Genomic DNA, 27,256 nt, shown 5'->3' with positions numbered 1-27,256 from the left:
TAATGGACCATATACTTTATTAAAAATATATAGTTACAAACGCCATTGTCAGTCTGGGCTCGGCTTGGGGGCCCAGAGGGACCACAGGGAGGGAGGGCCCTCCTCCTACTCCCGGGTGTCCCACTCCTGCACCCAAACCCAGCGCTATCCAGGAGCTAGGACAGCTGGCTCTGAGGGGCCCCAGCCGCCAGCCAGCTGGGCAGGGGAAGGGGCTGGCCTGACGGGTGGGGAGGGGGAGGGATGCACAGCGAGGGACAACTCGTCCTGCAGGTACAAATGGCAGAAGGTGGGTTTGGTGCCTCCATCTCTCCCTTTATGGATATTTACAAAAGAAAGTCATGAGCAACAGACTCCACAGTCATGCAGAAGAAACGCACCCCCCTCCCGCCCCCCAAGCTAACCACCGGCCCCCCCAGAACCCCAAGATGCCCACCCCCCCCAACAGTCCAGCCGCCTTCCCCAAGGTTCTGAGAGCAAAGGGTGAATGTCCTCGAAGGGTCGGTGGGAAGAGGGGGGTGGGCCTGGGGTCCCTGAGTCACCAGTGGGTGGGCGCTGGGCAACCTGGGCTGCCCAGACTGAGGGCAGCCTGGGCCGTTCCCAGGCTTGGGTTCTGGAGCCAGTAAGAAGGGGTCCCCCAGTTTCCGAAGCCCCCCACTTCCCTCCAGAAGGTCCGCGGAGCCAGGGTGAGCTCTGTCCTGAGTGTGCGGGGGGTCCTGGGATCCCACCCCGGCAGAGGCTCTTGTGGGGAGCGACGAGGGCGGGCCTGGAGGTCAGATGGCGGACTCCCTGCGGTAGGAGATGTTGTCCAGCGGGAGGGTGGCTTGCATGCGCTCCAGATCCAGGTGGCTGCCAAACTCCAGCATCCGGATGATGCCCGCCTCCTCCTTGGAGCCCGCCTCCAGGCCCAGGCCCGCGGCCACGGCGGCAGCGGCCGCGGCCTCCTCCTCCATCTCCTCTTCCTCCTGGCTCATGAGGGCCAGCTCGTTCTCGTAGCAGAAGGCACTTGGCGGGGGCGGCGGGGCGGGCAGCACGGTGATCTTGCTCTCCTGCAGCTCCCGGGCGGAGCAGCAGGGCGTGCCGGCCACCTCGTAGGTCTTGTGGAAGCGCGAGTAGTCCACCTTGTAGTGGCTCTTCTCCTCGAAGACCACGGGCTCAAAGCGGTGGCCCCACAGGATCTCGCTGGCCAGGTAGGAGCTGCGGGCCTGGGTGGTCATGGCAGTGGCCTCCACCATGCCCTCCAGGATGACCACGATCTCAAAGTCCTCGGACTCCAGCTCCTCCTTGCCCATGCCGTACAGGGGGCTGTCCTCATCGATCTCGTGGACGATGATGATGGGCGACACCAGGAAGATGCGGTCCAGGCCGATGTCATAGCCCACGTTGAGGTCCCGCTGGTCCAGCGGCAGGTACTCCCCCTCCTGGGTCATGTAGGGCTTGATGAGCTGGGCCCGCACGTGGGCCTCCACGATGTGGCTCTTGCGCAGGTTGCCCACGCGCCACATGAGGCAGAGCTTGCCGTCGCGCACGGAGATGACCGCGTGGTGGCTGAACAGCAGCGTCTGCGCCCGCTTCTTGGGCCGGGCCATCTTGGCCATGATGGTGCCAATCATGAAGGAGTCGATGACGCAGCCCACGATGGACTGGACCACGACGGCGATGACGGCCAGCGGGCACTCCTCCGTCACGCACCGGAAGCCGTAGCCGATGGTCGTCTGCGTCTCCACCGAGAACAGGAAGGCGCCCAGGAAGCCGTTCACATGCATGATGCAGGGCTTGGGGGCCGCCGGGGCCGCCCCGCCGCCGCCGCCGCCTCCCGCCGGGGACCCCGTCGTGGCCCCTGCCGGGCCGGCCTCCAGGTCACCGTGGAAGAAGGCGATGCACCAGAACAGGAGGCCGAAAAAGAGCCAGGAGACGAGGAAGGCCGCGGAAAAGATCATGAGCATGTAGCGCCAGCGCGTGTCCACGCAGGTGGTGAAGATGTCCGCCATGTAGCGCTGCGACTTGTTGCTCAGGTTGGCGAAGTAGACGTTGCATTGGCCGTTCTTCTTGACGAAGCGGTTGCGGCGTTTCCGCCGGGGCACGTGGGCCTGCCCGTTGCGGCTGTGCCCGTGCATGTCCTGAAGCCGGCGTGCTCACCTGGGAAGACGCAGGGCCTGAGGGGGGAGAAGCCAGACACGTGAGATGCCGGGAGTGGTGGCCTCTGCTGGGGGGCGGCTCTCCTAGGACCCGGGGAACCCAGCTCAGGGCGGCAAGACACCCACCCAAAGATGCTCAGGAGGGGAAGAGCCTGGACCAGGACGCAAGGCTGGGAAAGTTAAGGCGGTCCTGCCGACAGGGAGGGAGTGCAGGGGCCTGAGCCGGTGCCTCCACGGCCAGCCCAGCTCCAGGATTGAGGGCTGCTGGACCAGAAGCTGAGGCCACCAGGATCCAGGTCCTAGTCTCAGCCTCTCACGTCCTCCCTCCCCAACTCCCGGTGCACAACCGGGTCTCCTTTGCTTGATGTTCCGATGTTCTGGAGGCTTCCTGATGCCCATCTCGGCATCGTCCTCCCAACATTTGTCCCACTTGCCCTGAACAGAGGGAGTCATGAATGCTCTGGGCCCCTGCTCATCTCCCTGGGTCCAGCCTCTGCCCTCTTGGGTCTCTCGGGGGTGGACATTCTCCTGTGCAGTCCAACTCAGCAGCCACTGGCCCCCTGTGGCTCTTACACTTAGTTAACATGAAATAAAATGTTCACTTCAGTTCCCCAGGGGCCACATGTGGCTGGTGGCTGCCGAGCTGGTCAGAGCAGATATAGGGCACTTCATCATGGGAGAAGGTTCTGTTGGGCAGGGCTGGGACCCATGGCCCCAGCTCAGTTCCTGTCCTGACCCCAGACTTGTTGGGAGCAGTGGTGGGGGAAGGCTCCAATGTGGTGTTCAAGACAGAGTTAAGGGGAGCCCTGAGCTTGGGCTCCCGGATAGGCACCCCTATTTCCATATCGCAGGTGGTAAGTGAGTCCAAATCCAGGCATGGCTAACTTCAGCCCCAGGTGCTGTCACTATCGAATAGTTCATGGTGTGGAGACCTGGAGTAGCGGAGGCAGACGCCCCATCATGTAGCTTTATATCCTCGGATAACTTATTTTAACTCACTGAGCCTCAGTTTCCTCATCTGTAAAATGGGGATCAAAATCCCACCTCGCAGGACCCCAGGAGATGGGAGGTGCTCTGTTAAAGCCAGGTGCCCTCCTGCCTTTCCGCTTCCAAGGAGCAGGATAGGCTGGTGAGAGGCAGGATTTGCCTGTCAGCATCCGCAGCTGTTTCAGTGGAGGTGGCCTCTCACCCTACCTGGTGGTGGGCCATGCCAGCTGGGCCCATGGTGGGCAGGCCCCCTTCACCCCTCCCTTCCACTGGGGCCCAGGAGAGAACTGGTGCTGCCCGGCTGGCAGGGCCGAGGTTGGGCACGGGCCCGGGTTCCTAGTAACGTTTTGGCCCAGAATTATATAAGGCTGGAAGTTTCTATTTTCTGTTCTATTCTTCTTCCTGATCTAATTGTGCATCTGTGGCAATGTTTATACACTTCCCCGGTTCAGGACAACTCGGTTGCCGCAGCAACCGGTGCGCGCCAACGCTGTAATTTAGAGATCAACAGCTTCAGAGCTGCCTCTTCCCGGGAGAAACTCCCTCTCTCAGCCCAGGGAGAGTGAACCCTGCCCCCACCGCCTCCCCCGCGGTCACCCCACCCCGACTCTGGATTCTTCTTCCTCCCCACCTTAGAAGGAGTTCCCTGGATCCCACAGTCCTGGATTGAAGTCCCGGATCCACTATGTAACTTGGGCAAGTGACTTGACTGTTCGGAACCTCAGTTTCCTCATCTGGCAAATGGGACCAATGAGACCCATCAGTCGGAAAACCTAAGCGGTAATGACTCTTAAGAGGTCATGATTTTAGCTGGTCGTCCCAGACCCTCTCTGCTCCCTCCCCTAGAATCCCAACAGCCAGGGCTCCAGGTGGTAGCCCTGAGGGGCTTGGGGGCCAAGCACAACGTCTAGGCCATACATTGTTTCCAGGAAGGTCTTCCCTCGATAAATATGTCCCTCTCTGCTCTGTCTCCCCATCTCAAATGCCTCCATTAGCACCACGGAGGAACCAGAGCTGGAAGGAAGGGTTTCGAGATCACTGATTTCCAGACTCTCATTTTACATCCGAGGCCAAGGATGCTCAGAGCCAGGATGAACTTGCTAAGGGTCCCAGAGCAGGAAGGCGGGGGGGGGGGGGGGCTGAGCCAGTCTCCTCACTTCTGCTCCCTGGAGAAGGTCAAGATGCTTCTGGGGAGAGGCGGTTCCTCCCTGGAGAGGACTGGGGTAGGGTTTAGGGCCAGGAGAGAGGGCAGCAGCCCCGCTGGGCAGGCCCTGGGCCCACCAACCTCAGGTTTGCAGGGTAGAAGCAGAGGGGACAGTGTAGGGACCAGGGACTTTTTTTTGTCATAAGGGCTGCTGTCCCCCATCCCCACCAGCACCCACACTGCAGCTCATTTCCCCACCTGTTGGGAAAGCTGCCTCCAGGTGCAGGTGTTCCCCTGGACCTGTCACCCCGTGAGAGGCGTCTCCCTGAAGACCCCGGGCTGGTGCGGACCCCGCCCCTCGTCCACAGTGACCTGCTCACCATCACTCCATCACCACGGCAGGAGCGGGAGGCCCAGCTGCTGGCACCCGCTTGAGGCTGATCACACAAAGTGAGGAGGGTGAAGCCTGGCATGTGCCTGTGGGTCACAATCCCCAGGAGACGCCCAGCTTTTCTGTCCCTAATTTGTCACATGGAGCTTCCTGGCGAAGGCCAAGGGCCCAGAGAAAAGTGTGAAAGAGAAGGGGACACAGATCACAGGAGAGAGGCCACACATTGACAGCTGGGTACCATCCTCCTCCGAACAGAGATGTTTTATTAAGCTAGAGCGAGCGTGCAAGAGCGCCCTGGCTGTTCAGGTGCCTGTGTCATGGCTACAATTAAGCTTACTTTTCTGCGAGGCAGGGAGCTGGTCTAATCCGCTTGCACTGAATGTGAGCCGTGACACCTGCTGGGGAGGCGGTTTCTCGGATGGCGGCCCTCTGGCTGTCTGGCTTGGGGGCCTGGGACAAGTCCCTCTGCTTCCCCACCTGGGCGCTTCCTCCTGTTGCTGTCCTTTATTCTAGGAGTGCATCCTGCAACTCCTTTCGTGGTGAACTTTCTTTCTCTGGGGAATTTTGGGGATGGGAGATGCTGGCTGCTTTTTTTTAAAGGTAACATCCTTTCTCGGTAAAGTGAGGAAATGATAACGCTGTGCAAGTTACCAACTTTTGTTTTCAGTTTCGCTGTGCTGTGAATATCTAGACTCTGGACTAGGGGAAGTTGAGGCTGAGAGCAGGGCTGTGGCACGTGAGTCAGCAGCTGGCAAAGGACACCTGGGCCTCAGGGAAACAGTGAAGGTGACCACAGGGCTGTCAGGTGGCGGGCACCATCGCTGTCCTGCCCCTTCCTGAGGAGTTAGGGAGGGCTGGACCCTGCCTGCCAGGGGTTCTGGAGAGGCAGGAGGACCACCTGCTCCTATGTCCTCTTAGGTTTTCCCTATGATTTTATGACACCAAATGCCCCCTCCTTGCTCACAGCTCCCTTTGCAAAGAAAAAGCCAATGAAGTTGCAGCAGCCCAGCAGCCTCAGCAGCCTGGGGAGGCTCTGCATGCAAATCTCCCCACGAGCACCTTCACGCTTGTGGGAGACACAGTGGCGTCTGCACGTGCATCACACAGGCCCTCTGGCTCCAAACAGCAGTAGCAGTGGGTCCTGAGACCCGAGTGAGCAGGCTCAGGCCCTAGATGGCAGGAGGGAGGGAGGAAGGGGGCAGAAGCCCACACGCAGGGAGACCTTAGCCCACCTGCAGGACTTTAAGCATCTCATCGATGTTGGCTGGGACAACAGGGGAGGTGAAGTGACTTGCCCAAGGTCACACAGGTCAGCCGTGGGAGCCCAGGTGAACCCGTCATCCCTCTCGGTGGCCGCCCTCAGAGAAAACACTCTGAAAATGCCAGCTCTATGCCAAGCGCTCCCTGCTCTCTCTCGCTGAAGCATCACTGCAGCTCTTTGTTAATTTAACAAGTATTTATTAAGCACCTACCACAGCAACAAGCAGGGTTATTATTTCTCTTCCCAGCTGAAGAATCACAGGCGGGGGGTGGGGGTGGCGGAGCAGGGATGAGGATGGGGTTCACACAGCAGATGTGGCAAAATCAGGATTCCGACTCAGGCTTGGCTGGCTCCAGGCCCGGCTCACCCTGGTCCCCAGCCTCTGGTCTTCCCTTCACCTCCCAGAATGCCCTGCTCAATCTGGACCCCCTCATGCCTCTCCCCAGCCCTCCAGACTCAGCCTGAGCCCCTACTTTTCTTCAAAGCCTTCCGGGGCCACACGGCCAGCTGCCAGCCCTGGTACCCCGAATCCCCTTGGGTCTCACTGTCTGTCTGCACCACTCGGCTTCTTTTCAACTTTATGAAAATAATGAGCTGCTTAAAGCATCATGTTTGGGGTGGCAAGGCCTGGTTCTCAGGCTCATCTCTGTCAATCTCCTAACAGACCCTCTGTGGACCTCAGTTTCCTCATCTGCAAAATGGAGATGCTGCCAACAGTACCAACCTCACCAGGCCATGGTTGAGCAGAACGTGATAACTACTACGTAATAGAAACAATGGCTGAGGGTTCAAGAGGGCATTGCAGGTAAAATGCAAAAGAGAGGAGATGCTGCTGCTGCTGCTGCTGCTGAAGAGGATGATGTAAAAACAGTGGCCCCGGGGGGCAGGGAACCGGCTTCAAGTCCTGCCCCCCACCCCACTAACCACGCCAGCCAGGCCCTCCTTCTCTCCATCTGCAAAGTGGGGGCCCTCAATGCTCTCTGGCGGGAGAGTTGGGAAGTTGTAATGAAACAAGGGCCCAGCACAGTCTGAAATCAGGCAGGTGATCCAGTGGGTGTTGCTCAGCCTGATCAGCCCCACCCACCCCGGAGCCCCTCTCGGGCTTGGAGGGGAAGCGGACTCTTGCACCAGAGGGGGCACCCACAGGGCGGTGGGGGCGGGGTGGGGCCGGACCGAGGTGTGCAGGGGGGGAGAAGTGGAAGGACTAACACCACTGCCCCGTTTCCCGGCGTGTGAGGAGCACAGGGCCTGCCCCACTCCAGCTCCGGCCACGGCCTCTCAAGCCTGGACTGCTTGGTTTGGGTCCTTTCAACTGGAACACACAGGGATTTGGAGAAAAAGGGCTCACATGTGGGCAGCTGAGTCGTGCTTCTCAAAGAGTAAGAGGGAGCTGAGGCCAGATCTAGCCATGAGGGTGTCCCCTCCTGCCCAGGGCCCTCTGCTGGCCCCTGTCCTGCTCCTAGACCCTGGGAGGTCTAACTGCCCTCTCTTGATGCATCTCGAGAGCTCACATCTTGCCCCTCCCAGTGCAGTGACTCTGACTCTGGAGTCCCTGTACCACTTTCTGACTGTGTGACCTTGGGCAAGTTACTTAACCTCTCTGGTCCCTGAGCTGCTCATCCTTAGGTGGGGCTAACAGTATTCCTTACCCCAAAGACTGTAGTGAGAAGAAAATGGGGCTCGTGCACATCGGGTGCCCAGCGGCAGAGCAGGTGGTCGGGAAGTGGTCTTCCCTCGGCCCCCTCCCCTGGATTTCAGATATCGTGCCTCAGAGCCCTCCCCGCACCCATCACACACCTGTCCAACCTTTCCTCCTGCACCAGCACTAGGGAGCAGGTGAGTAAGAGCAGGGGCCTCAGACTCCACAGAGCTGGGCGGGAGTGGGCTCGGTCCTGCAGGGTCCTGGACCTCAGAACCTCTGGGTGTTCGTGTGCAGAGAAAGAGAGAAATGCCTACCTTGCCGGGTGGTCTCGAGGGCCAGATGCAGATTATCAACTGCCAGAAAAGTGCAGACCACACAGGGGGGTGCTCAACAAACTCTGTTCCTCCCCCACACCTTCTTCGGGGCCCTGAAATCCCACCGCACGCGGCCCCTCCCCCGCTGGCCAACGGTGTGACATTGCAAAAGCCACACGGAGTGTTTAGTACGCACTTGCTCTGCGTGGGCTCTGAGTGCTTTACGCTGATCAATTCCTGCCATCCTCACCATGACCTCAGAGGACGTTTCCATTTTCATCCCTACCTTAGAAGTAAGAAAACCAAGGCACAGAGAGGTTCAGCAACTTGCCCAAGACCACACAGCTCGTGAGTAGTGGAACCAGGATTTAGAACCAAGAAGTTGAGCACATTCCTTAGACTCTCTGCTCTTCTGCCTCAGAGAAAACACTATCACATCAAACTTTCTTCCACATAAACATTTATCACACCCTCCTAGGGGCCAGGTTGGGTCCAGCCAGTCCTCTTGGGAGGAAAATTGTCATAGGGCAAATTGGAGGCAGGACCTGGGTCCCTGATTTCAGGTCCACAGAGCCAGACACACGGGCAACACTGGGCTCCAGAGGGGCTCTGAGGGGTGTGGGGTGAACTGGTTCATCCCTCCAGCTCTGCATCCCACCTCTCCCTCCCAACCACTCAGCCAGCCCACGAGCAGGTCAAGAAAGCAAAAGCCCCAGGAAGTCCTGCTTACAGCCCAATGGCAGGTGCTGGGGGCTGGAGGACCCAAGGGCCACTGCTCCCACCTGCAGGTGTGCCCTTTGCTGCACTGCCGAGGCCTGGCCCCCAAAAGGAGCCCCTTCTAAAGGCCACCAAGAGGTCCCCCAAACACCTTTGCCTTCCTGCCTTCAGGAATCTGAGGGCAAGGGCAGATCCCCGAAGGCTTCTCTTTTCCAGAACCACCTCAGCTCCCTGACTGGTGGCGGACTCAAGCCCCCACTGCCGTGCCGTGACTTCTATCAGCCTGCTCTGCTGTGCGCTCTTCCTCCAAAGTCACTCACTCAATTACTACTACACACTTGCTGCAGGTCTGGCAGAGCCGTGGACTCACTGGCTTAGGCCTCAGCTGGGACAGATGCTGTCCACTTAACAAGCACTTGCACAGGCGGCAGCCATAAGCTGTGATGAGCTGCTCGAAGGATGAGTGTGATGGGAGAGAGAAGACAAGGGGCTCAAGTTTGATGGGGGTCCCCGAAGGCCTCTTACAGAAAATGACATTTAAACTGAGACCTGAGTAGTAAGTGGGAACCAAGACAATCAGGGAATTGTGTGTCTGTGTGAAAGGTGGGTGTAGAACATTCCAGAAAGAGTTGGTGTCGGAGAATCTGCAGCAAGGCCAGACAGCAAGAGTGAAGGGAGCAAGAGAGGAAGTTGCCCAGTTGAGGCCCCGAGGTGGGCGTGGGCAGGGTGGTGGCTTTCATCCTCCTGGCCATGGGAAACTGGCAGGTCACACATCGCCTGGTTTGATCTTTTAAACTTTCACGTCACATCTTTATGACACAGAGGAGTAAGCAGTAATATACTAAACCCTTTTGTATCCACCATCCACCTTCAGAAATAAGACGCCCTCAGTGCGGCCCCAGCGGCCCCCTGCCCTGGTCTGGTCGCGCTGGGATGAGATGTGCAGGGCACAGCAGACACTGGAGGCCAGCAAGCGGGCTGCTGCTACCCAGCCGGGCGATGATGGTGGCGTGGAGCTGCCAGGGTGGGGGCAGTGCGGCCCGAGAGAGGTCAACAGTTTGGGGACACATTCTGGACAAACGGTCCCGGGGTGCGGCGGTGGACTGGGTAGGGGTTGGGAAGAGGAGTGTCAGGACTAAGGAGCGATAAGAGGCTGGGAGGGGACCAGGTTTAAGGAGCGACGGTTCCTGGTGTGTGGTGGCCTTGGAATGTCCACAGGGGGAGTCCATGGCATGTCAACCCCCCGGGATCGGGCAGGGTCAGACTCAGAAGATCCTGCACGCCTGGACGGCGCTGGAAGTTGTGAGAATGGATGAGATCATGAGGCAAGAACGCCAGGTGAGGAGGAAAGACGGCCCTAGAGCAGCACTGGGCGCAGCAGAGGGAGGCCAAGCGGCCGAGGGAGGACAGCGGAGCCACTGAGGCCAGGAGCAGAGGGAGCTGTCGCAGAGCTGCCGAGCTGGCCCTGACCAACCAGGCCGCCTCCCTTCCCCACTTGGAAGCCCTCTCCTCCCAGCCAAAAAGGGTGAAAACGCCTCATGGGCAGAGAAGACAAGGGGCTGGGGGTGGGTAGGGGCTGTGGCGGGCCAGGGGCAGGTGCAGAGGTGACTTCAGCACAGTCCATCCTGGCACCCCGGCCAGGGGTGGGCGTGGAGGTGGCTGCCAGTCCCTCCCCTCCATTGCCTCATCCTTGGTTTCTCAACAAGCAAGACTGCAGGGGCTGGGGCTGCTGATGCGCACTCCCCCCCCCCCCCCGCCCAGGATTCCCTGCTGGGCCCGCAGGCTGGACCTAAGAAGAGCTGCAGGGAGGACGGTGGTGGGGAAGAGGGGTCAGAGCCCAGTGCCCGAGCGCCAGGGTAATTCAGCAGAGGCCACCCCTGGTGGCTTCGGAGAGCCATGGGGCTGTCTGACACCTGTGTGGGCTTCTGGCCCTAGGCCCACAGACCGTCACGCACCAAGCAGCCAGGTGCCAGGTGTGCCCAGCCCAGCCTGAAAGCAGCCTGCTGCCCAAACACGGCGGCCCACCCCGCAGCCCTGAGAAAAGGAGGGGGAGCCCGGTGAGGAGCCGTGTGGGTCCTCGAGATGGGTTTTTAAGTGAAAAAAGGCAACGGTGTTGAACACTGAGTATAGTATCTACTGTTTGTATAAAAAAGGAGAGAAAAGAAATTTATAGACACACGTTTGCCGGTCTGTGCTTGTCTATGGATGGAGACCCGGGAAACCGGTGACATTGGCTGCCTCCGGGGAGGGGAAGCAGGTGGCTGGGGAAGGGGTGGGAGGAAGAATTCTCACTGTATTCCCGTTTGTGTCTTTTTAATTTTAGAACCATATAAATGTATTACCTACAAAAAAAAAAAAAAAGACATATAGAAAGTTTTAAAATTAGTGTGTGCATTTGTGCATTTTCCCCAAGAAGGGCCCTAGCGTTCATGAGGTCCTCAAAAGGAAGCCTGAGGACACTTCGGGTGGCGGGTGGCTGTGGAAAGATGTCTCAACCTCTCTGAATGGCATTCGGAAGATGGGGAGGAACAAGCCCCACTTCACAGGCAAGTCGCAGCCAGGAACGGCGCAGGGGAGGGTGGGGTTAAGAACCGTGACGTGTAAAAGCCTTTCCTGAAGGGGGTGACTTACCATGGGCTCCCGTTCTCTCCGCAGCCCCCTCCAGGGCTCCTCTGAGCCCGCAGTCCTCCCAGCAGTTCTGATGGGGGCCGCTGGCTCGCCCTTGCCTCCCTCCTGGAGCCCTCCAGGCCTGGGGGGCCCTCTCCAGGTTGCCCCTCTTCCAGCCTCTCTATGCCGAAGCCATGCAGTGCCAGGCTCAGCCTGGACTTAAAACACCACCCGGCCCCGGTGGCCCTCCTGACAGCCGCCTTGGCTCCTGCTCCAGCGTCTGCTTAGCCTCTTAGAGGCATGGCAAACCCAGCAGAGCGAGACGGAAGGCCCCCTCCCCGGCCTCCCCCACCTCAGTCTGTGACCTTCCCGGGCACCGCTCAGGCATCACACCTGGGCATCCTCCTTCCACCCTCCTCCAACCCCGTCATCATAAAAATGGCACAATCACCACATTTTGTGTTTACTCGGGCCAAGCCCTGGCCACTCCTTTGACCCTCATGACACCCAGGAAGTGGGTGCTGTTATCTTCACCCCTGCTGGGGTTCAGGAGCTTCCCCAACAGGTGAACCTCGGGATTGGGACCCTGCCCCTGGCTCCCCAGCCAGCCCACCCAGCCTGCAGAGCCCTCCCTGCGGCTCCACGCCACATCGGCGCCGGACGCAGGCTCCCTGCCTCCACTCCCCGTGCAGACCAGGCCCCTTGGGGCTGAGAACCCATATCCCTCCTCAGCTGGGAGCTGTCTGCTTCCCACCCTCTCCACTCCCGCCCCGACCCCCAGCCACGCGGGCCGTTCTGCTTGCCCCTCTGGGGCTTCACACGGGCTGCCCCTTCTGGATGAAATCCTCCAGGACTCCTCTGCTCACATCTTCCTACCATTCAGGTCTTGATTCAAAGGCCGCCTCCTCCAAGAGGTCCCCCAGGCGCGCTCTGTCTGTGTCCTGATCTTCCTGCCAGCATTAATCCCATCCGAACCGATTTCAGTGGCAGTCTCCTTGAGGGCTGAGACCTTGACTCTGCTTCACCCCGAACCCCAGTGCCCGGCACATGCAGCCACAATAAACAGCTGACAACTGACAAAGACATAAGATAATTTCAGCCCGTCATGATTCCCGTGAAGGACCTAAGCAGGGTGATGTGACAGAACGTGACCAGGGAGGAGCTATTTTTGTCACCAGAGTCAGGGAGAACCTCTCAGTGGAGGTGGCCTCTGGGCGGAGACCAGAACGAGACCTTCTGTGGCGCTGGAGGGAGGCAGGACGTCCGGGGCCTTGGGCCTGGGCCTCGCCCTCCCACAGAGCACCGGCTCCTCCTGGTGTCCCCCAGGTGTCCTCCCAGAGGGGCCATGCAGGGCGTCCCTGCTTCACGCCCAGAGTCCTAGGCCCATAAGAGGAGGTCGAGGTCAAGGAGCGGGGAGTGCTGGGTGGGCTGCGTGCAGGACCAGCAGGAGAGGGGGGCAGACAGGCCCCAGAAGGGCCAGAGACAGCGGGAGGGACACCCCGTGTCCAAAGAGAGGGACAATCGCTATCAGAACACCTACTGTGCGCAGGCGAAGCGCCACACCCTCCCTCATCATCTCTGACCCCCGGGCAGTTGGCTCCGGAGGCCGCAGACTCTCAGAGACCCCTCACTAATTCCTTCCTTCATCCATCAGCCTAAAGGTACGCTGAGCAGGCACGGCAGCTGCTCTCCTGCCCCCTGTGTCCCCAGCACAGCGCACGGCCTTCCCTCAGAGGCTCTATCAGTTGTGGAATGAACGAACATTTATTGTGCACCACCGGCATGCTGGGAGAAGAGAAAGGCGTAAGACATCACCCCACTTGCTGAGCTCTAAGTGTGTGAGGACAGGAAGAAAGGGTGCTCCCGGCCAGAGGGGCTGCACCGAAGGCCCCAGGGAAGATGCGGGGCACCCAGGAGAGCCAGCGCTGAAGCAGAGCTGGGCCCGACTGGGCTGGGCAGAGAGCAGGACGAGCACCCCGGGGATGGGATGGTTTGTGGGGAGGCGCAGAGTGGGCTGCCGGGTAAGAGAAGGGAGGTCTGAGGACCGAAGAGCAAGCAGCCTGCAATTCTCAGCATGTGTATTCTTAGGAACCAAGCATCCTGGAGAAAAGGAACCTGGGCTCACAGGCCTCCATCAGCAAGGCCTCCGGGATTTCCATACCGGGCAGGGGCTTTCAAACTTTCTGGCCAAGACCCGGAGTAAAAACAAGCACACTGTATACTGCTACTCATTATATAACACAGTGGAGATATTTTAAAAGTTGAAACAAGAGCATCACAAAATAACACTCCACGCTCACTACATACAAGTGCTTAGAATTTTTTTTTAATTTCTTTCTTTTTTTTTTTTTTTTTTTAAAGGCAGTGGACTCCCTAACTCAGTTTCACAACCACTACTGGGTCAGGACCTGCACGCCATTTGAAAAACACCTACCTTTAGGGTGCCTAGGAGCTGTGAATAGGTTGAGATGGGATCTAGGGCTTCTCTTGAAGTTGCAACTGACTGTCCTTGGATCACAGGCTTTTGAGGGGCACAACTGTGGGGAGAGCTGTTCAAGGTCATGGGAGGATATTTGGAACCGTGGCCCTTAGGGTCACAGGAGCTCTGTACTGTGGCCCAAACAACAGGGACTCTGGGTTCTGGGGTCCAATCCCTTCCCCCGGCCCTGTGTTAGAACCCACTGCAGATGCCATTCAGCGGTTGCTTGCACATCTCCCACGACACGGCGCTCACCCCCTCCTCAGGCAGTTCCCCAGAGTGTGGCGAGGCGGGGCTCTGCCATGCTATTAATGCAGCTAGTGACTGTAGGTCCTCCCCACGACTGTCTGTCTGTCTGTTCTCCTCTCTGTCTCCTGGCCTGTCACCTTAGGGACCCGAGCCAGCTCCAGGCCTGCTCTCTGCCCTGCTTGGTTCCCTCCTGTCCCTGGTGCCAGCTTCTGCCCCATGTCTGGGGGGTGGCCCTGGAGCTCAGCCAGAGAGAGGCTCTTTCCAAGGTCAGGTGGCCTCAGGATCTGCAGCTGCACGGCCTGGCGCTGGTGCTCAGCCAGCCCTGCCCCCACCCAAGTGGGTCTGGAGGGCTCAGCAGAGGTCAGGTGCTCACACTCAACATAGCTAGAGAAGCAGTATCTGAAAGTGATGGCCAGGGACCTGGAAGTCTGCCCAGAGTGGCCACTGGGTGGTCAGGACACAGCAGCTCATGTCAACAACAGGCTCAAGAGACCTTCCCATTAACTCTCAGATGCAGGGGTACAAGCCACCCTATGGTTCAGGGGGCAGAGGCTCAGAGGTGAAAAGTCTGCCCAAAGCCACACAGCTGCACCAGGGTGGAGCTGGATTTGAACCCAGATCTCCCGTTTCCCATTCACAGGCCTCAGCTGGGACGACGGAGGCTGGGGGCGAGACGCCTCAGGGAAGCCAGGGAAAGCTGACCACCCTCTTGGAGGGGGACAGGCTAGATTCCTTGGGCCCCAGAGAGCAGAGCCAAGGCCGAAGTGTGCATCAGTTAGCAGAACCCTCGAGACATATGTGGGCTTCCCAGGAGATGGTGATCGCCCCTCCAAAGGGTGTGGGGGCTCTGGTGCCCATGTGTCAGAGTGAGTGTAGCCCCTTCTGTCCCCGTCCACATCACCTACAGCCAGGGCCCCCTCTAGCTCTGCGCCGGCCACCTCCCCCCTGTGGCTTCACGGAGTTTCCAAATTGCTGGCCCATTCCATCTGTCGCTCAGGCTGAGTGGCACCTTCACTCTCCCTTCTTCTTAGGCCCACGGTGGGAGAGAAGCACCTACAGGATGTTTGGGGCAGGGGGTTGGAGAGGAGCTGTAGGGTGGGGTGGGGAGGAGACTTCGCTGGGGTGTCCCAGAGGCCAGACGGTAAAACTTGGTGCCAATTCTGCCACTGAGGTCAGGCTGGGCCAATTCCCCTCCCCAGGCCTCAATCTCCCCATCAGTAGAATGGGATCAGCCCCTCACAGTGCAAGGACGCCCTTCTCCCTAGGGGCCCCCTAGCTAAGGTCCCTGTCCACCCTAGCAGCCCAAGTAGAGCTAGGCGGGGTAGGGCTCCGAGAACAGATGGGGTAACAAAAGGAAAAAGCCAGGCACCTGCCTCCCCATCACCACAGGTTGTCCCTGTGTCACAGAGGAGCAAAGAGAGGTTCCCGGGGGGAGGGTGACCTGGTGTAATGTCACTTGGGATAAGTGAATAGCTAAGGTGGGATCCAGATGCAGGCCTGACTGACTTGGGCAAACTTCCTCACTCAGCTGCACCCGCTGTGACAAGGGGGTGCTGGCCCTTCCCTCTCTCCAACCTGAGGTTTTCCCAGGAAAGAGCGGCCAAGATCAGCCCATTCCTCCAGAGACACAGGGAGTGTCTGAGAGAGACAGGGGGTGTCAACAGCCCTGGGAGGGGAAGGCAGAGGAATTAGGAGGAGCCCTGGTCCAGCCCCAGCTCTGTTGCCATTGCTGTGTGATCTTGGGCAAAGCACCGTGGTCTCTGGGCTCTGCTGTTCCCTCTCCTAGCAGAGTGCTGGAGAAAAGGCAGACACAGGAGCAGAACAGGGCTGCAGGGTAAAGGTGGGGAGAGTTTCCTCCTTCGTTCAAGGCCTGGGGGTGTTTCTGCCCAACTGCACCCATGACCCACCGCCTCTCCCCTCTGCCCTTCTGGAGGTCCCCCACTGGGCCCACCTAGAACAGGCCTAGACCCAAGCTGCTGGCTGATAGGTTGCCGTGACAACATCAACTCCCTATACAGCTCCAGCCGGGGTCTAGACCACCAAGAACCACCTTTCTTAGGTATCCCCTCTCCCTGACCTGCCAGTGCCCCTTTTAGGCACCTCTCCTCCCCTGGTTCATGGGCCAGATGTTCTGGCTGCTGGCAGTAGGGCTGGTCAACCACTGGCCAGGTAGCCGCAGGCCAGAGTGGGGGAAGGGGCCAGGGAGAGGAAGGGGAGCCCCGGCTGCTGAGATGCACCTTCCCTCTTACAGAAGGCCAAACGGAGGGGCCCAGAATGGCTGGAACTGGGTGCATCCCAGCAGGACAAAGGACATATGGCTCTTTCTCCCCGTCAGACCTAGGGCAAACCCTTGCTTCTCAATGAGCCTCAGTTTTCAGGTCCGAAAAGTGGGAGTGAAGCCTGTCACAGGACTAAGCAAGATCACGAATATAAAGCCCAGCACAGAGCCTGGCGCATGGGGGCCTTGTCCCCTTCCTGCAGCTGGACCCCTGGGAAAACCTTTGCCCCTCTGCAAGCAATAGCACCATCCATCTAAGCAGCTTGCATGTATGAGTGTATGAGTGTGAGCACATGAGAGAAAGTGTGTGTGATAGTGAGCCAGAGCGTGTGTGAGTTCGAGGGGGTGTGTGCTGGGAGGAGGTGAGGCAGGAGGATGCCCAGGCGAGCCAGCTTTCCTCCACCCACTTGTCCGGCCTGTGTGTCCTGAAAAGGAACAATGATCTTAGGACCAGATCCATCAGTTCAAATTGAGTCTATTTGTGTTGAGCCAGCGCCTCTCCTCCACTGAACCTCAGTTTCCCCTTCTGTGAGCCGAGTGAACCACTGATGCCCCGAGTCAGGTGTGACACAGGGACCAGATGGCGGCTGCAGGGGCAGAGCCGGCCCAGGCCTTCGAGCATAGGGGTGGGGGCGAGACCCAGTGCAGGCTGGAGCGTGAGCTCCCCTGCCCCTCTGGCTGCACCCCACCCACCACCCCGTCAGCCCCGGGTGCGCGCCTGCAGGAGCGCGCGCTCGTGTGTGACTCAAGGTCTATTCATAGCTGAGCTCCACCAGCTGCAGCGTCACAAGCAGAGGGGCCTCAGCCCATATTATTATTTCAATTACCATCTGAATTAAAAGTTTGAGCAGCGATCAGCCCACGTAGCGAGGCGCAGAGGGAGCAGGAGAAAAATCAAGATGAAAAGGAGAAGAAGGGCTCTGCTCAGAGATCTCCCCGCACCCCAAGGAGGGCTGAGTCGCCGAGGAGGCTTAAAGGTTATGCCAACCCCCAGGATTCGTGCCCGCCCCTCGCCCAGGGCCCAGGGTCCTCCTGGGAACGGGAGGAGCACTTGAGACGACAGCGCAACCGCAGCTACTCCGTGGGAACAGAAGATTTAGTACAGATTCTTGGGCACGCAGATGGGCAAACCACGCTCAGAGAGGGTGATGAACGGACCCAAGGTCACAGAGGGAGCCACGCCCAAGGCTGCTGGCTCCAAGACCCTCTCTTTGCCAAATAGGTCCCACCTACAGTTTCCTCCGGCCTCACAGGAGAGTGACAACTGTGGGTGGCCCTGGGGCAGGACCAGGGAGGACAGAGGTGGACCTGCTGTCCCTGCTGGTTCCTCTTCCTGTTCCCTTTTCCTGGTTCCCAAGGCTGACTCCCCCACCCACGGCCCTAGCCTCGAGCCAGCACTCCCCTGCCACCTGCCAAACCGGTCAGCAGTCTGCACCCCTTGTCCCAAAGCTCACTCCACCATCAGCCCAAAGGCCCCGAGGGGGCAAGGCGACAGAGCCCTGGTCCCAGTCTAACTCTCTAGCCCCTTTCAGCACCTTCAGGCAGGCCGTTCTTTGTCTCTGAGCCTCAGTCTTCCCATTTGTAAAATGCGTTTTCCTCTTGGGCGCATGTCTATTCCTATGTCTTCAGAATGGAGCCCCTGGAGGATCTCTGAGGGGGTGTCACGCTGTGGGGGCGACACATCATCTCCTGCCAAAGCCCCAGCCCAGGGGAGGGACGTTTCCACTCCTTCCTCAAGGAAGTCCCAGGGACAGCCTCGGAGAATCAGACTGGCCCAGACTCCAATCCAGGCTCCTCCACTTCCCTGCTGTGTGACCTTGGACAAGTCACTGAGACTCTCTGAGCCGTGGCTCCCCCATCTGTAATATGGGGACCTCAGTCCGACATTGTGGGCTTGCTGGGAGGGTTGGAGGAGAAGGACGGACAAGGACCTGGCGGGCCGACGTGAGCCTCCTTGCTGGGAAGCCAGTAAGTGCCGGGGCTGCCTCCCGGCTCCTCTCCAGACATCACAGACTCTCGAGATCTGGGAGGTGGGAATGTCACTCAATCTCACCCATGAAGCGGGAGTCACCCGGTCAGGCTCCCTGGCAGGTACTCAACTGGTTCTACTTGAAGAGCTCTGGGCAGGAGGAGCTCACTCTTTCATAAAACATCCGACAGATGCTCCCCGTCTTTCTCTACCTCCAGTTCTGGGAAGCTTCTAGAAGGGGCGATCATCTTCCATCTGAACCCCAACTCCAGCCTGTCTCTGACTGGGACTGCCTGAAACTGGCTTTCAAATGAGCCTGAAAGGGAGCGCTTCAAATAGACCAAATGAGGGGTGGAATGAACGGCCAGGGATGGTGGAGACGGGGCAGCTGGGGGGCAGGAAGGGAGAAGGGAGGGAGCCAAAGGGCGCACTGGGCCCTCAAAACTCCGGGTCTTGGCCGGGCTGGCCGCATCCTCCGCAGGGGGTGTGTATCTGCCTGTGTCTCTGCCTACTTCCAGGCAGGGCTGGGATCCCGGAGGCCTGGGTTTAGGACCCAGCTCTGCTTCCTCCACCCTCAGATCATCACTGTGACCTTAGCGGTGGGGGTGGAGGATCCACTTCCCTTTCTGGGTCTCAGTTTCCACGTCTGTAAACTCTGGGCCTCAGACCAGCAGTTTAGCGACAAATCTGGTTTGAATCGACACCCCGTCCTGCCAGCGGCTGGGATGGCTGGCCCCTCACCTCCAGCCCAGCATGCTGGGACCCATGGGGCTCCCGAGTGTCTGGTTTCAGGCCAGAGACTCTGTCTCTTCCCCCTGAACCCCTCTTTTGCGTCCAGTACCTCTCTCCCGTTTCTTGCTTTTGAGGGTTCTATCATCCCCATTTTACAGGTGAGGAGATGGAGGTAGAAACAGGGAAAGTCACTTGTTCAAGGCCACAGAGAGCTATTCGCAATTCAGGACTCCTTCTCTGTGCCCAGGAGAGCAGCAGGACTCAAGGGCATCTTTTCTCAGGAGAGTCACCGAGATCTTGAATGGCCAACCGTTCTGGATACAGCTGTAGACTCTGCACAGGGTGGGGGCTGGGGGGGCTGCCCAAGGTCACAGAGCCAAGCCACCGCAGACTGGGGTCCTGAACTCAGGCTCCCCGCCTCCCGGGCCTCACCTCGCCAAGGGGACAGAAACACAGTCTGACCTCCTGCCCTGCCCGGAGATCTCCAAGATTAGAGCTCTCAACGGCCTCTCGGCCCTGCCTGGCTGCTCCCAGGAGCCCCTGATACCCGGGACGGAGGGAGAAGAGTGAGCAGGAAGACAGGAAAGAAAGTTGAGGGTTGGCCGCTTGCCCCCAGCCCTCTGTCCCTCCCTCTCCTTCTCTCCTCGTGCAGGGGGAGCGGCGGTGATGTAATGCGCTCGGCTTTGGTCCCGGTGCCAATCTCAGAAGAGAGACGACAGATTGCGTGAGCCAAATTTGGCATCCTAGGGGGAGAGGCATGAAAAGTGGAGATGTGGAGGAGAGGAGCGAGGAGCCTGGGGAGGTGCAGGAGAAGGCCCCCTGCCCAGCAGACCCCAAGACGCCTCCCCGATTCGACTCCGGGCCCCACCTCCTCCCTGGCCCACCTGGCCTCCGGGCCTCCCCTCCTCACTCTGAGAGGCCAGCCTGGCTGGTCCCCGGACCCTCCAGGCCCAGGGCTGCCAGGGCTGCCCCCCCCCAGCACACCGCTCCAGCTCCATTTCCCACCGCCGCGAGTCTCCTGGTTACCATGTTGCTGGTTGTCATGTCGCTTCCATGTCCTCGTGACTCAGTGGTCCCCGCAGAGGGCCCCCCTCCTCCTCACACCCCCCTCGGCACACGCCCCCGCCTCCCCCAGATCCACATTAAGAACCAGCCCGCCCTGTAAGCCTACACTGTTCCTCCTCCCCTTCCCTCTTCCATCCTAAGCTAAGAAATCCTTTCACCGTATCTCCTAGGGCTCCTTCATTCTCTGCTCTGCAAATGTCAGGTAAGAACCTACTATGCTCCAGACTTGTGTCAGCTGCTTCCAGAGACCTGACCTAGTCTGCGAATCACTCAGCAACCCAAAGAAGTCAGTGCCGTCATCCCCACTTCCCAGGTGAAGAAACCGAGGCCCAGAGAGGTCCGGCCAGCTGCCCAAGGTCACCCAGGAGAAATTCAAGGCCAGCCCTGTCTAGTCCCAGTCACTCCAATACTTGCAGGAGAGAGGAGCTTCCCTTTCCAGGGTACACCCAAAGGTTCCTGAGGAAGAGGTCCCCAGCCCCAGGTCCCCCTCCTCGGATGCCGGACACTGCCCTTCTTGGTCAGTCCTCTAGTTCAGGCCACGTTCCCCCTCCCCGTTAGCTATGCCTCTTCCCAGAGGTAAAATGAGTCTTTACTTCCATTTGCTCTGCACTTTCCCAGCCTGTAGACAGCCCTCGGCTCCCTCGAGCCCAGCCCCCCCTCCCTTGGAGGTCAGTGGGACAGGGGACTGACTGCTGTCCTCATTCCACAGATGTGGAAGTTGAGGGCCAGGGAGGAGAGCGGCTTGCCCGTGGTGCTGGCCCCTCTGCCAGCTGAGCAGACTTCTAGGAGCCCAAATGGGGGCTACCCAAGGCCCACTGCCCAGTGGGGAAAACCCCAGGAAGAGCCCATCCCCCAGGAGAGAACCAAGTAGAATGTTCTAGGTTCAGCCCTCCAGACTCCGATTTGGCTATAGGTCAGCTCAACAGCCAACCGCCTTTGCTCCTGCCACACCGCACGGCAGCCCTGAGCCCAGTGCCCCCTTCCACATGTTGTCCCCTCATCCCAGGCCACGCCAGGACCACAGTTTGGCTCTCAGGCCCCCAAAGTCCTGCCAACAGCTCTCAAAAGTCCCAAAGCCATGGAGGTCACAAGACTGGATGTGGGGGAGAAACAGAATAGACATTCTACACACACACACACACACACACGCACACGCACACGCACACACACACAGGTCTGGCTCCTCTCTGGACCTTGCATGTGTGGCCCTTAGGCCTCCCTCCCTCAGCTCTCTGTTCCCTCAACCTGCTTCTTGGCATCCTCCTGCTCCGGAGGCCCCCGCCTGCTAACTATGCCAGGCAGCCCTCCACCTGTCTCTCGCCCACCCCCACCACCCCCCTGCACCCTCTCCCCATCTTAGAGCCTGGGCTCTGGAAACACAAGTGCCATGTAGATGCTGGTCAGGGGACACTGGGCACGGTTGCAGGGAAGTTTCCCTACTCCATCCAGACCTCTCTTTCCTGGTGCTCTCCGTCTAGGGAGGGAAGGCACTCTGGCCTCCCTCTGTGGCCTGTCGCCACCGCTGGGAAGCCTGAACTGCTTCATCCATCCCTGTCCACCCTCTCTAGGGTCTCAGGGCCCAAAGCAGGTGCTCAAAACGAGAGAAGAGGGATTTTGTTCTGTCAGGGCCATTTTGCAAACAGGCTGCAGTTGGGGAGGTGGATAGGAGACCCCCCCCCCCCTTTGCCACAAGTCATCTGCTTTGAAACTCCTCCAACCCAGTGTGACAACTGGGGGTGGGTGGAGGCAGGGAAAGGTCACGGCCGGGGCAAGAGGTCCAGGCCCTTTGCACTCACCTCTACCCCCCCTCCTGGCAGAAACCCAGACCTTGACGCTCCTGAGACGACGACGGACAGAGGACAGAGCTCCTCGGCTCCGGGGAAGTCGCCTGATCGCGCTGAACGCGCGCCCGGCGGCCGAAGCCCGGGTCAGGGGATAAGGTGCCGAGCGGGCGGGGCCCGAGCCGCCAGGCCCCGGGACACACACACATACACACGCACGCGGCGGGACAGACGGACGGACAGCGCCAGCGGCGAGCGCCGGCCGGGCTTACCGCGGGGCGCAGGGTCCGACGAGTCTCCGGGAGGCGGCGAGAGGCCGCTACATCCCACGGCGCAGTCGGGCGGGCAGCGTCCCGGGCCGGGAGCGGGGAGTCCCGGCGCCCCTTCCCCGCGAACTCGGCGGCCGGCCCCGCCCCCCTCCCCCGCTGCCTGTGGGTCTGTCCGTCGGTCCCCCGGTGTCCCGGCCTCCGGGCCGTCCCGCGCCGCTCCCCGCCGGCCGCCCAACTTTCAGCGCTGCCCCGCGCCGCGCCCTCGGCGCCGCCTCAGCTTCAGCATCGTCGGGCCCCGGGCCGGGGCTCAGAGCGCGGGGGTCCGGGGACCCATGGCGCTGGAGCCCCCCGCCCCCGCCGCCTTCTCTCCGCCGCCCCCACGGTTCTCTCGCTGTCCCTCGGCGCTGTCCCCCGCCCTGCGCTCCGCTCCCTGGCCCGCTGCGCTCGCCTCCGGCCCCGAGACCCCCGAAGCCGGCCGGCCCGGGCTCTGCCGCCCCCGCCCCCGCCGGCCCCCTCGGCTCTCGGTCTCTCGCAGTCTCTCCTGCCCGCCTGGGTCTCTCCGACTCTCCCCGCGGGCCCCTGTCTTCGTCTCCGTCGCCCTCCCGGTCTGTCCGCTGCCTTCCTCTGCCTCTGCCCTCTCTCCCCTGAGCGTCTCTGTCTCGCTCCGGGTCCCTGCCTCTGCCTCTCTCTCTCTCTGCCTCCCACTCTCGGTGCGGCCCCCGCGGTCTCGGACCCAGGCCCCCGCCTCTGCCGCGTCCCCGGCTCGCCCGGGAGCCCGAGCTCCCGCCGCCCGCGGCGCGCCGAGAACTCCCAACTCGCGGCACGCCGCCCCGCTTTGCGAGACTTTCGCCCCTCCTCACACGTGACCCGCGCCCCGCTGCGGAGGCCGCGCCCCCCCACCCCAGCCCCGGAGCCCCGGGCGGCCCGGGGGACCCGGCCCCGGCCCGTCCCCTCAGCCTAGCCCGGCATCACACCCCCTCCCACCCGCGGGCAGCGCCGGGCCGGGCAGGGGCTGGGGGCCGCGGGGGCCGCTCCTGTCCCAGATCCTGCCCGGGTTTTCCTCCTCCCTCCAGGAGCACTCCGCCCAGAACCCGCTCCGAGAATCCGCTCCCAGGTTTTCTCGCCCCCCAGGGGCAGGTGGAGAGGGTTCCTCCGCGCCGGGAAGGGAGTGGGTGGGATAGGGTCGGTACCCGGTTCCTCGGCTGCGGGCCACTCCCCTCGGCGGTTCCCTTCCCCTCCTGCAGGACTGGCCATTAAGGACCCTACGCACCCCGCCCCCGGGAGCCGGAGGTGTAACCCTCCTGGAGGGACCCTCACCATCCGCTGGGCAGCACCGCCCCGTTTGACAGACTGGGAAACTGGGTATCAGAAAGGGTCATAAGTTTGCCCAAGGTCACCCAGAGGTGGCAGAGCCGGGCCAAACCACAGTTTTTCCTTCTCTGCGTCCCCATCACCCCAAAATGTCTTTATAGGGAGGATCTCGCCCGTTTCCTTCTCATCTTGGGGGCGCACCGGTCTGGACCCCACACCAGTCTGGACTGTGGGGAGAAAGCCCCAGCTCCTCACAGCCCCTGGCGAGCCAGCCACTCCCGTGGCCATTCCTGCCACCTCACTCTGAGGATGCAGGAGGTTAGAGGATGTAGGGTGCGAGGATGAACGAATACCTGCAGTTAGATAGCCAGAAGGACTTCCCTGGGAGCCTGGCCATCTCTGACTGGCCCCAGTTAAGTGAGGGAGATTGGGGCACTCCAAGCCGGACCGAGAATTTACTGAACATAAAATCTCCAGCTCATCCTTCAAGCTGACCCTCTGAAGTTGCCGCAGGCACAGGAACCACCACACTTGAACCATCATGACTGTTCCCAATCCCCACAGTCCCTCCCCTCCTAAAAGGATTGCGTCCCAACTCCTCAGTGTGATGTACAGTCAGGTCCCACCTTATCTCACACCCCATATACCCACACATACACCACGATGCCTACAGATTCCCGAACACACCAGATGCTTCCACACCTCTCTGCCTTTGCACATGCTATTCTTCCTGCCTTAAATGCCCTTCCTGCTTCTCTGCTCTAAGAATTCCTGCTGTTTCCCAAGTCCAGCCTCCACGCCACCTCCCCTAGGAAGGCCTCCTGCTGCCCTTAGCAGAAGTCATCCATCACCTCCTCATTCATTCATCCAGCACCGGCCACAAGTTTAGTTCTTTTTTTTTTTTTTTTTTTTTTTTTTTGTCTTTTTGCTATTTCTTTGGGCCGCTCCCACGGCATATGGGGGTTCCCAGGCTAGGGGTCTAATCGGAGCTGTAGCCACAGCAACAGCCAGAGCCACAGCAACGCAGGATCCGAGCTGCATCTGCAACCTACACCACAGCTCACGGCAACGCCGGATCAATAACCCACTGAGCAAGGGCAGGGACCGAACCCGCAACCTCATGGTTCCTAGTCGGATTCGTTAACCACTGCGCCACGACGGGAACTCCACAAGTTTAGTTCTTGTTAGGTGGGCTTGGGAGTCAGGCCAACCTCAGCTACAGCACTTAGGAGCTGCATGACCTTGAGCAGATATTTTATTGAACCTGTTTATAATATTAAGACCCTGGAGTTCCCTTGTGGTGCAACGCGTTAAAGATCCAGCGTTGTCGCTGCAGCAGCTCAGGTCACTACTGTGGCATGGGTTCAGTCCCTGGCCTGGCAACTTCCACATGCCACAGGCATGGTAAAATAAATAAAATAAAATAAAACCAGGACCCTCACAGTCCCTCCCCTCACAGGAGGTCGATGCACAAGAAATGCACAGTTCATAGCAGGTGCTCAGTAAACGTGACTATCCCTTCTCAGTCCTCCCCTCGACACTGCAGAGCTTCAAGGCGCATGCCCCATTCCCTGCCCAGCTTCCTCATTACCCTGCTGTGCCCTCGTGGGCGGGCAACCAGGACTGATGTTCCCTGGGAGGAGTCTTTGGTGTGTGAATGGCCGGGAGAACTTAACAGTCTGAAGGCGGGGTCAGCTGTGGTGTATGCCTCTTGCTTATCACACCTTTCCCTGAATTGGAAGTGGGCGGATGCAGGTGAGGCAAATGTCCTGTGGTCTCTTCCCCTGGCCAGAGACCTGGCCCGGTGGCTGCCCTGAGGGTGTGGGGGGTGCAGAGGAAGGAGAAAGGGCAGGAAGAAGGGAGAGATGGATACAGGGGTGTCTTTAGACCCAGAGCATCTGTTTCTGTGGGATCAAACCCAATGCCTGGTCACTGGGTACCAGTTTCAGGAAAGAGCGGCTGGGGGGGGGCGGGCTCAGGGGCAGTGACTTGGGGGGGCAGCTGTGACACCACAGGGGTTGAGAGGAAACATCGAAACATCCAATAATGATCACCTTGCTGGGCCTGGCGGCCTCTGTGGCTCATCTCCTATAAGGAGAGTCCTGTGGCGGCTGAGAGCAGACTGGGAGAAAGGGAGGAGAGGCAGAAAGGGCAGCTCCAGTCAGGGAGAACTTCACAGACCACTGGAAAAAAAAGTCACCCTCCAATCCTGTGTGACTCTGGACAGCTCACCTCTCCTCTCTGGGCCTCAGTTTCCTCATATGTAAAGTGGGGAGGATCACGTCCACTTTAAGGGGCTGTTCCAAGGATGATGAAAGACTAATGGAAGGATCTGCCATGTTCCAGTAGCTCCTCGCTGTGTGCGGGGCGGGGTGGGGAGGGGGTGGGAAGGCCTGTGAGACAGGTATGCAAAGGTTGCAGGGGTGGGAGTGGCAGGTTTGGGTGTCAGAACTGGGTGACCCTGGGCAAGCTCCTTGTCCTTGCTGGACCTCACAGGCCTCATCTGTCATGGGATAATCTGGCCTGGGTCCCCAAAGGGCAAATAGACTTTGTCATCATCTAACACAGAAGCACCCCCCGGATGGAGGGAGAAGAGACATCGCTGGAGTGCCTGGCGTCACAGCGGCCAGCACTACTCAGGCCTTCACGGGCAGAGTCTCGTTTCGCCCTTACAGGAGCCCTGTGACACAGGCCTTTGTTACCAGCAGGGAAGCTGAGGCATGTGGCATGGCCCGGGGGGCCTGGAAGAACTCTTTGCAAGGGTGAGATCTGCTCTGAAGTTTGATGGGAACCATAGTGAAAACTGGCGTCCATCTGTAGGTTTTGCTAAAGCCTCCGGCCCGTTCTCCATTCCTCCTGTTTGCCCCTCACAACAACTCACTGAGGCAGAGACCCTGACTGTCTATCCCTAGTTTCCAGGTGAGGAACCTGAACTGAGACAGGGATAAGGAAGAGCCTTGCCTGGGGTCACTGAGGGCATAAGCAAGGATCTGAGCCACGATTTGAACCCGCTCCTAGTTTCTGGGGAAAGGTCATCCCAGGCCAGCAGGGCGCTCACTCACTGGCTCACTCTGGGAGCCCAGTCAGGCCTCCCTGGTCCTGAAGGGGCCCCGTGAGCTGGTGTAAAGGGCTAGGAGGCCTGGAGGGGAGAGGGATGGGTGGGACAGATGGGTGGGACAGCTGAGAAGTGGGGGGAAGTCTACCTTAAGATGCCAGAGTCACAGAGTCCAGAGGTATTTGGCCTAGTGAGCTCCTTAAAGTCAGACAAGCCCATTTTACAGATGGGGCACACTGAGGCAGCCCAGCTGCTTAGATGAGAAATCAGACCAGGACACAGCTGGCCTGCCTCAGAGCTCTGAGGTCCCACCAGCCCTGAGGGGTGAGGACCAGAGGTGGGGAGAGGGGTATCAGAGGTCCAGAGGACCCATCCTAGCAGGCTGTGCCCTGGGGACAGAGCACTCTAGGGGGTCTCTCCCGCCCTCTGCTCCCACCCTCGCCCACCCCCCCCCCCAGCACTCAGTAGTCACCAGGGTGGAATATTTTAGCACCTATAGAAAAACCGCCACAGACGGCCGTGGCAGCTGTTGCTAAGGAGACGCTCCCAAAATAGCCCCCTCCGCCAACCTTTCCCGCTGCTGCTCCTGCTGTGGGGAGGGGAGGAGGCCAGGCAGAGAGGGGGTGACACATGAGCCCGGGTTCCAGGTTCACCCACCCACCCTTGCCCACCCCCCCCGCCCCGCATGCCCACACCGGCCAGTGACCCAGGCATCCACAGACCTGGGCAGCCACAGGTCTGCAGAGGGGCAGGAGCGAGCCACAGCGTGCCTGTGGCCTCAGCCACAGTCCTTGTCTGGGAGAAGGTCACCCAGATGAAAAGAGATGAGGGAAGAAGGAGTCCCTACATCCAGGACCCCCAGTGCACTCC

At 59.9% G+C, this 27,256-nt stretch overlaps 1 protein-coding gene across 3 annotated transcripts; it reads right to left on the bottom strand.

The window, feature by feature from the left end:
• On the bottom strand, window positions 1–22,892 carry KCNJ4 (potassium voltage-gated channel subfamily J member 4). 3 transcript variants are annotated; one of them, XM_021091490.1, is made up of 3 exons: window positions 22,024–22,892; window positions 12,075–12,271; window positions 1–2,153 (listed from the first exon to the last, which is right to left on the bottom strand). In XM_021091490.1, the coding sequence occupies exon 3, from the start codon at window positions 2,112–2,114 to the stop codon at window positions 771–773; it is 1,344 nt and encodes a 447-aa protein (XP_020947149.1). In that variant the 5' UTR covers window positions 2,115–2,153; window positions 12,075–12,271; window positions 22,024–22,892; the 3' UTR covers window positions 1–770. The 3 variants fall into 3 exon arrangements, with proteins under 3 accessions (XP_020947149.1, XP_020947150.1, XP_003126071.1); XM_021091491.1 differs by lacking the exon at window positions 12,075–12,271 and adding an exon at window positions 3,754–3,856; XM_003126023.6 differs by lacking the exon at window positions 12,075–12,271.

This window comes from Sus scrofa, chromosome 5 (genome assembly GCF_000003025.6).
Source record: "Sus scrofa isolate TJ Tabasco breed Duroc chromosome 5, Sscrofa11.1, whole genome shotgun sequence".
NCBI lineage: Eukaryota > Metazoa > Chordata > Mammalia > Artiodactyla > Suidae > Sus > Sus scrofa.
This window is presented reverse-complemented; position numbering and strand designations above follow the sequence as displayed.

What these genes read in the sequence shown, in the direction of transcription:
- KCNJ4 (XM_021091490.1), bottom strand. Translation starts at nt 2,114, where the DNA reads ATGCACGGGCACAGCCGCAACGGGCAGGCCCACGTGCCCCGGCGGAAA.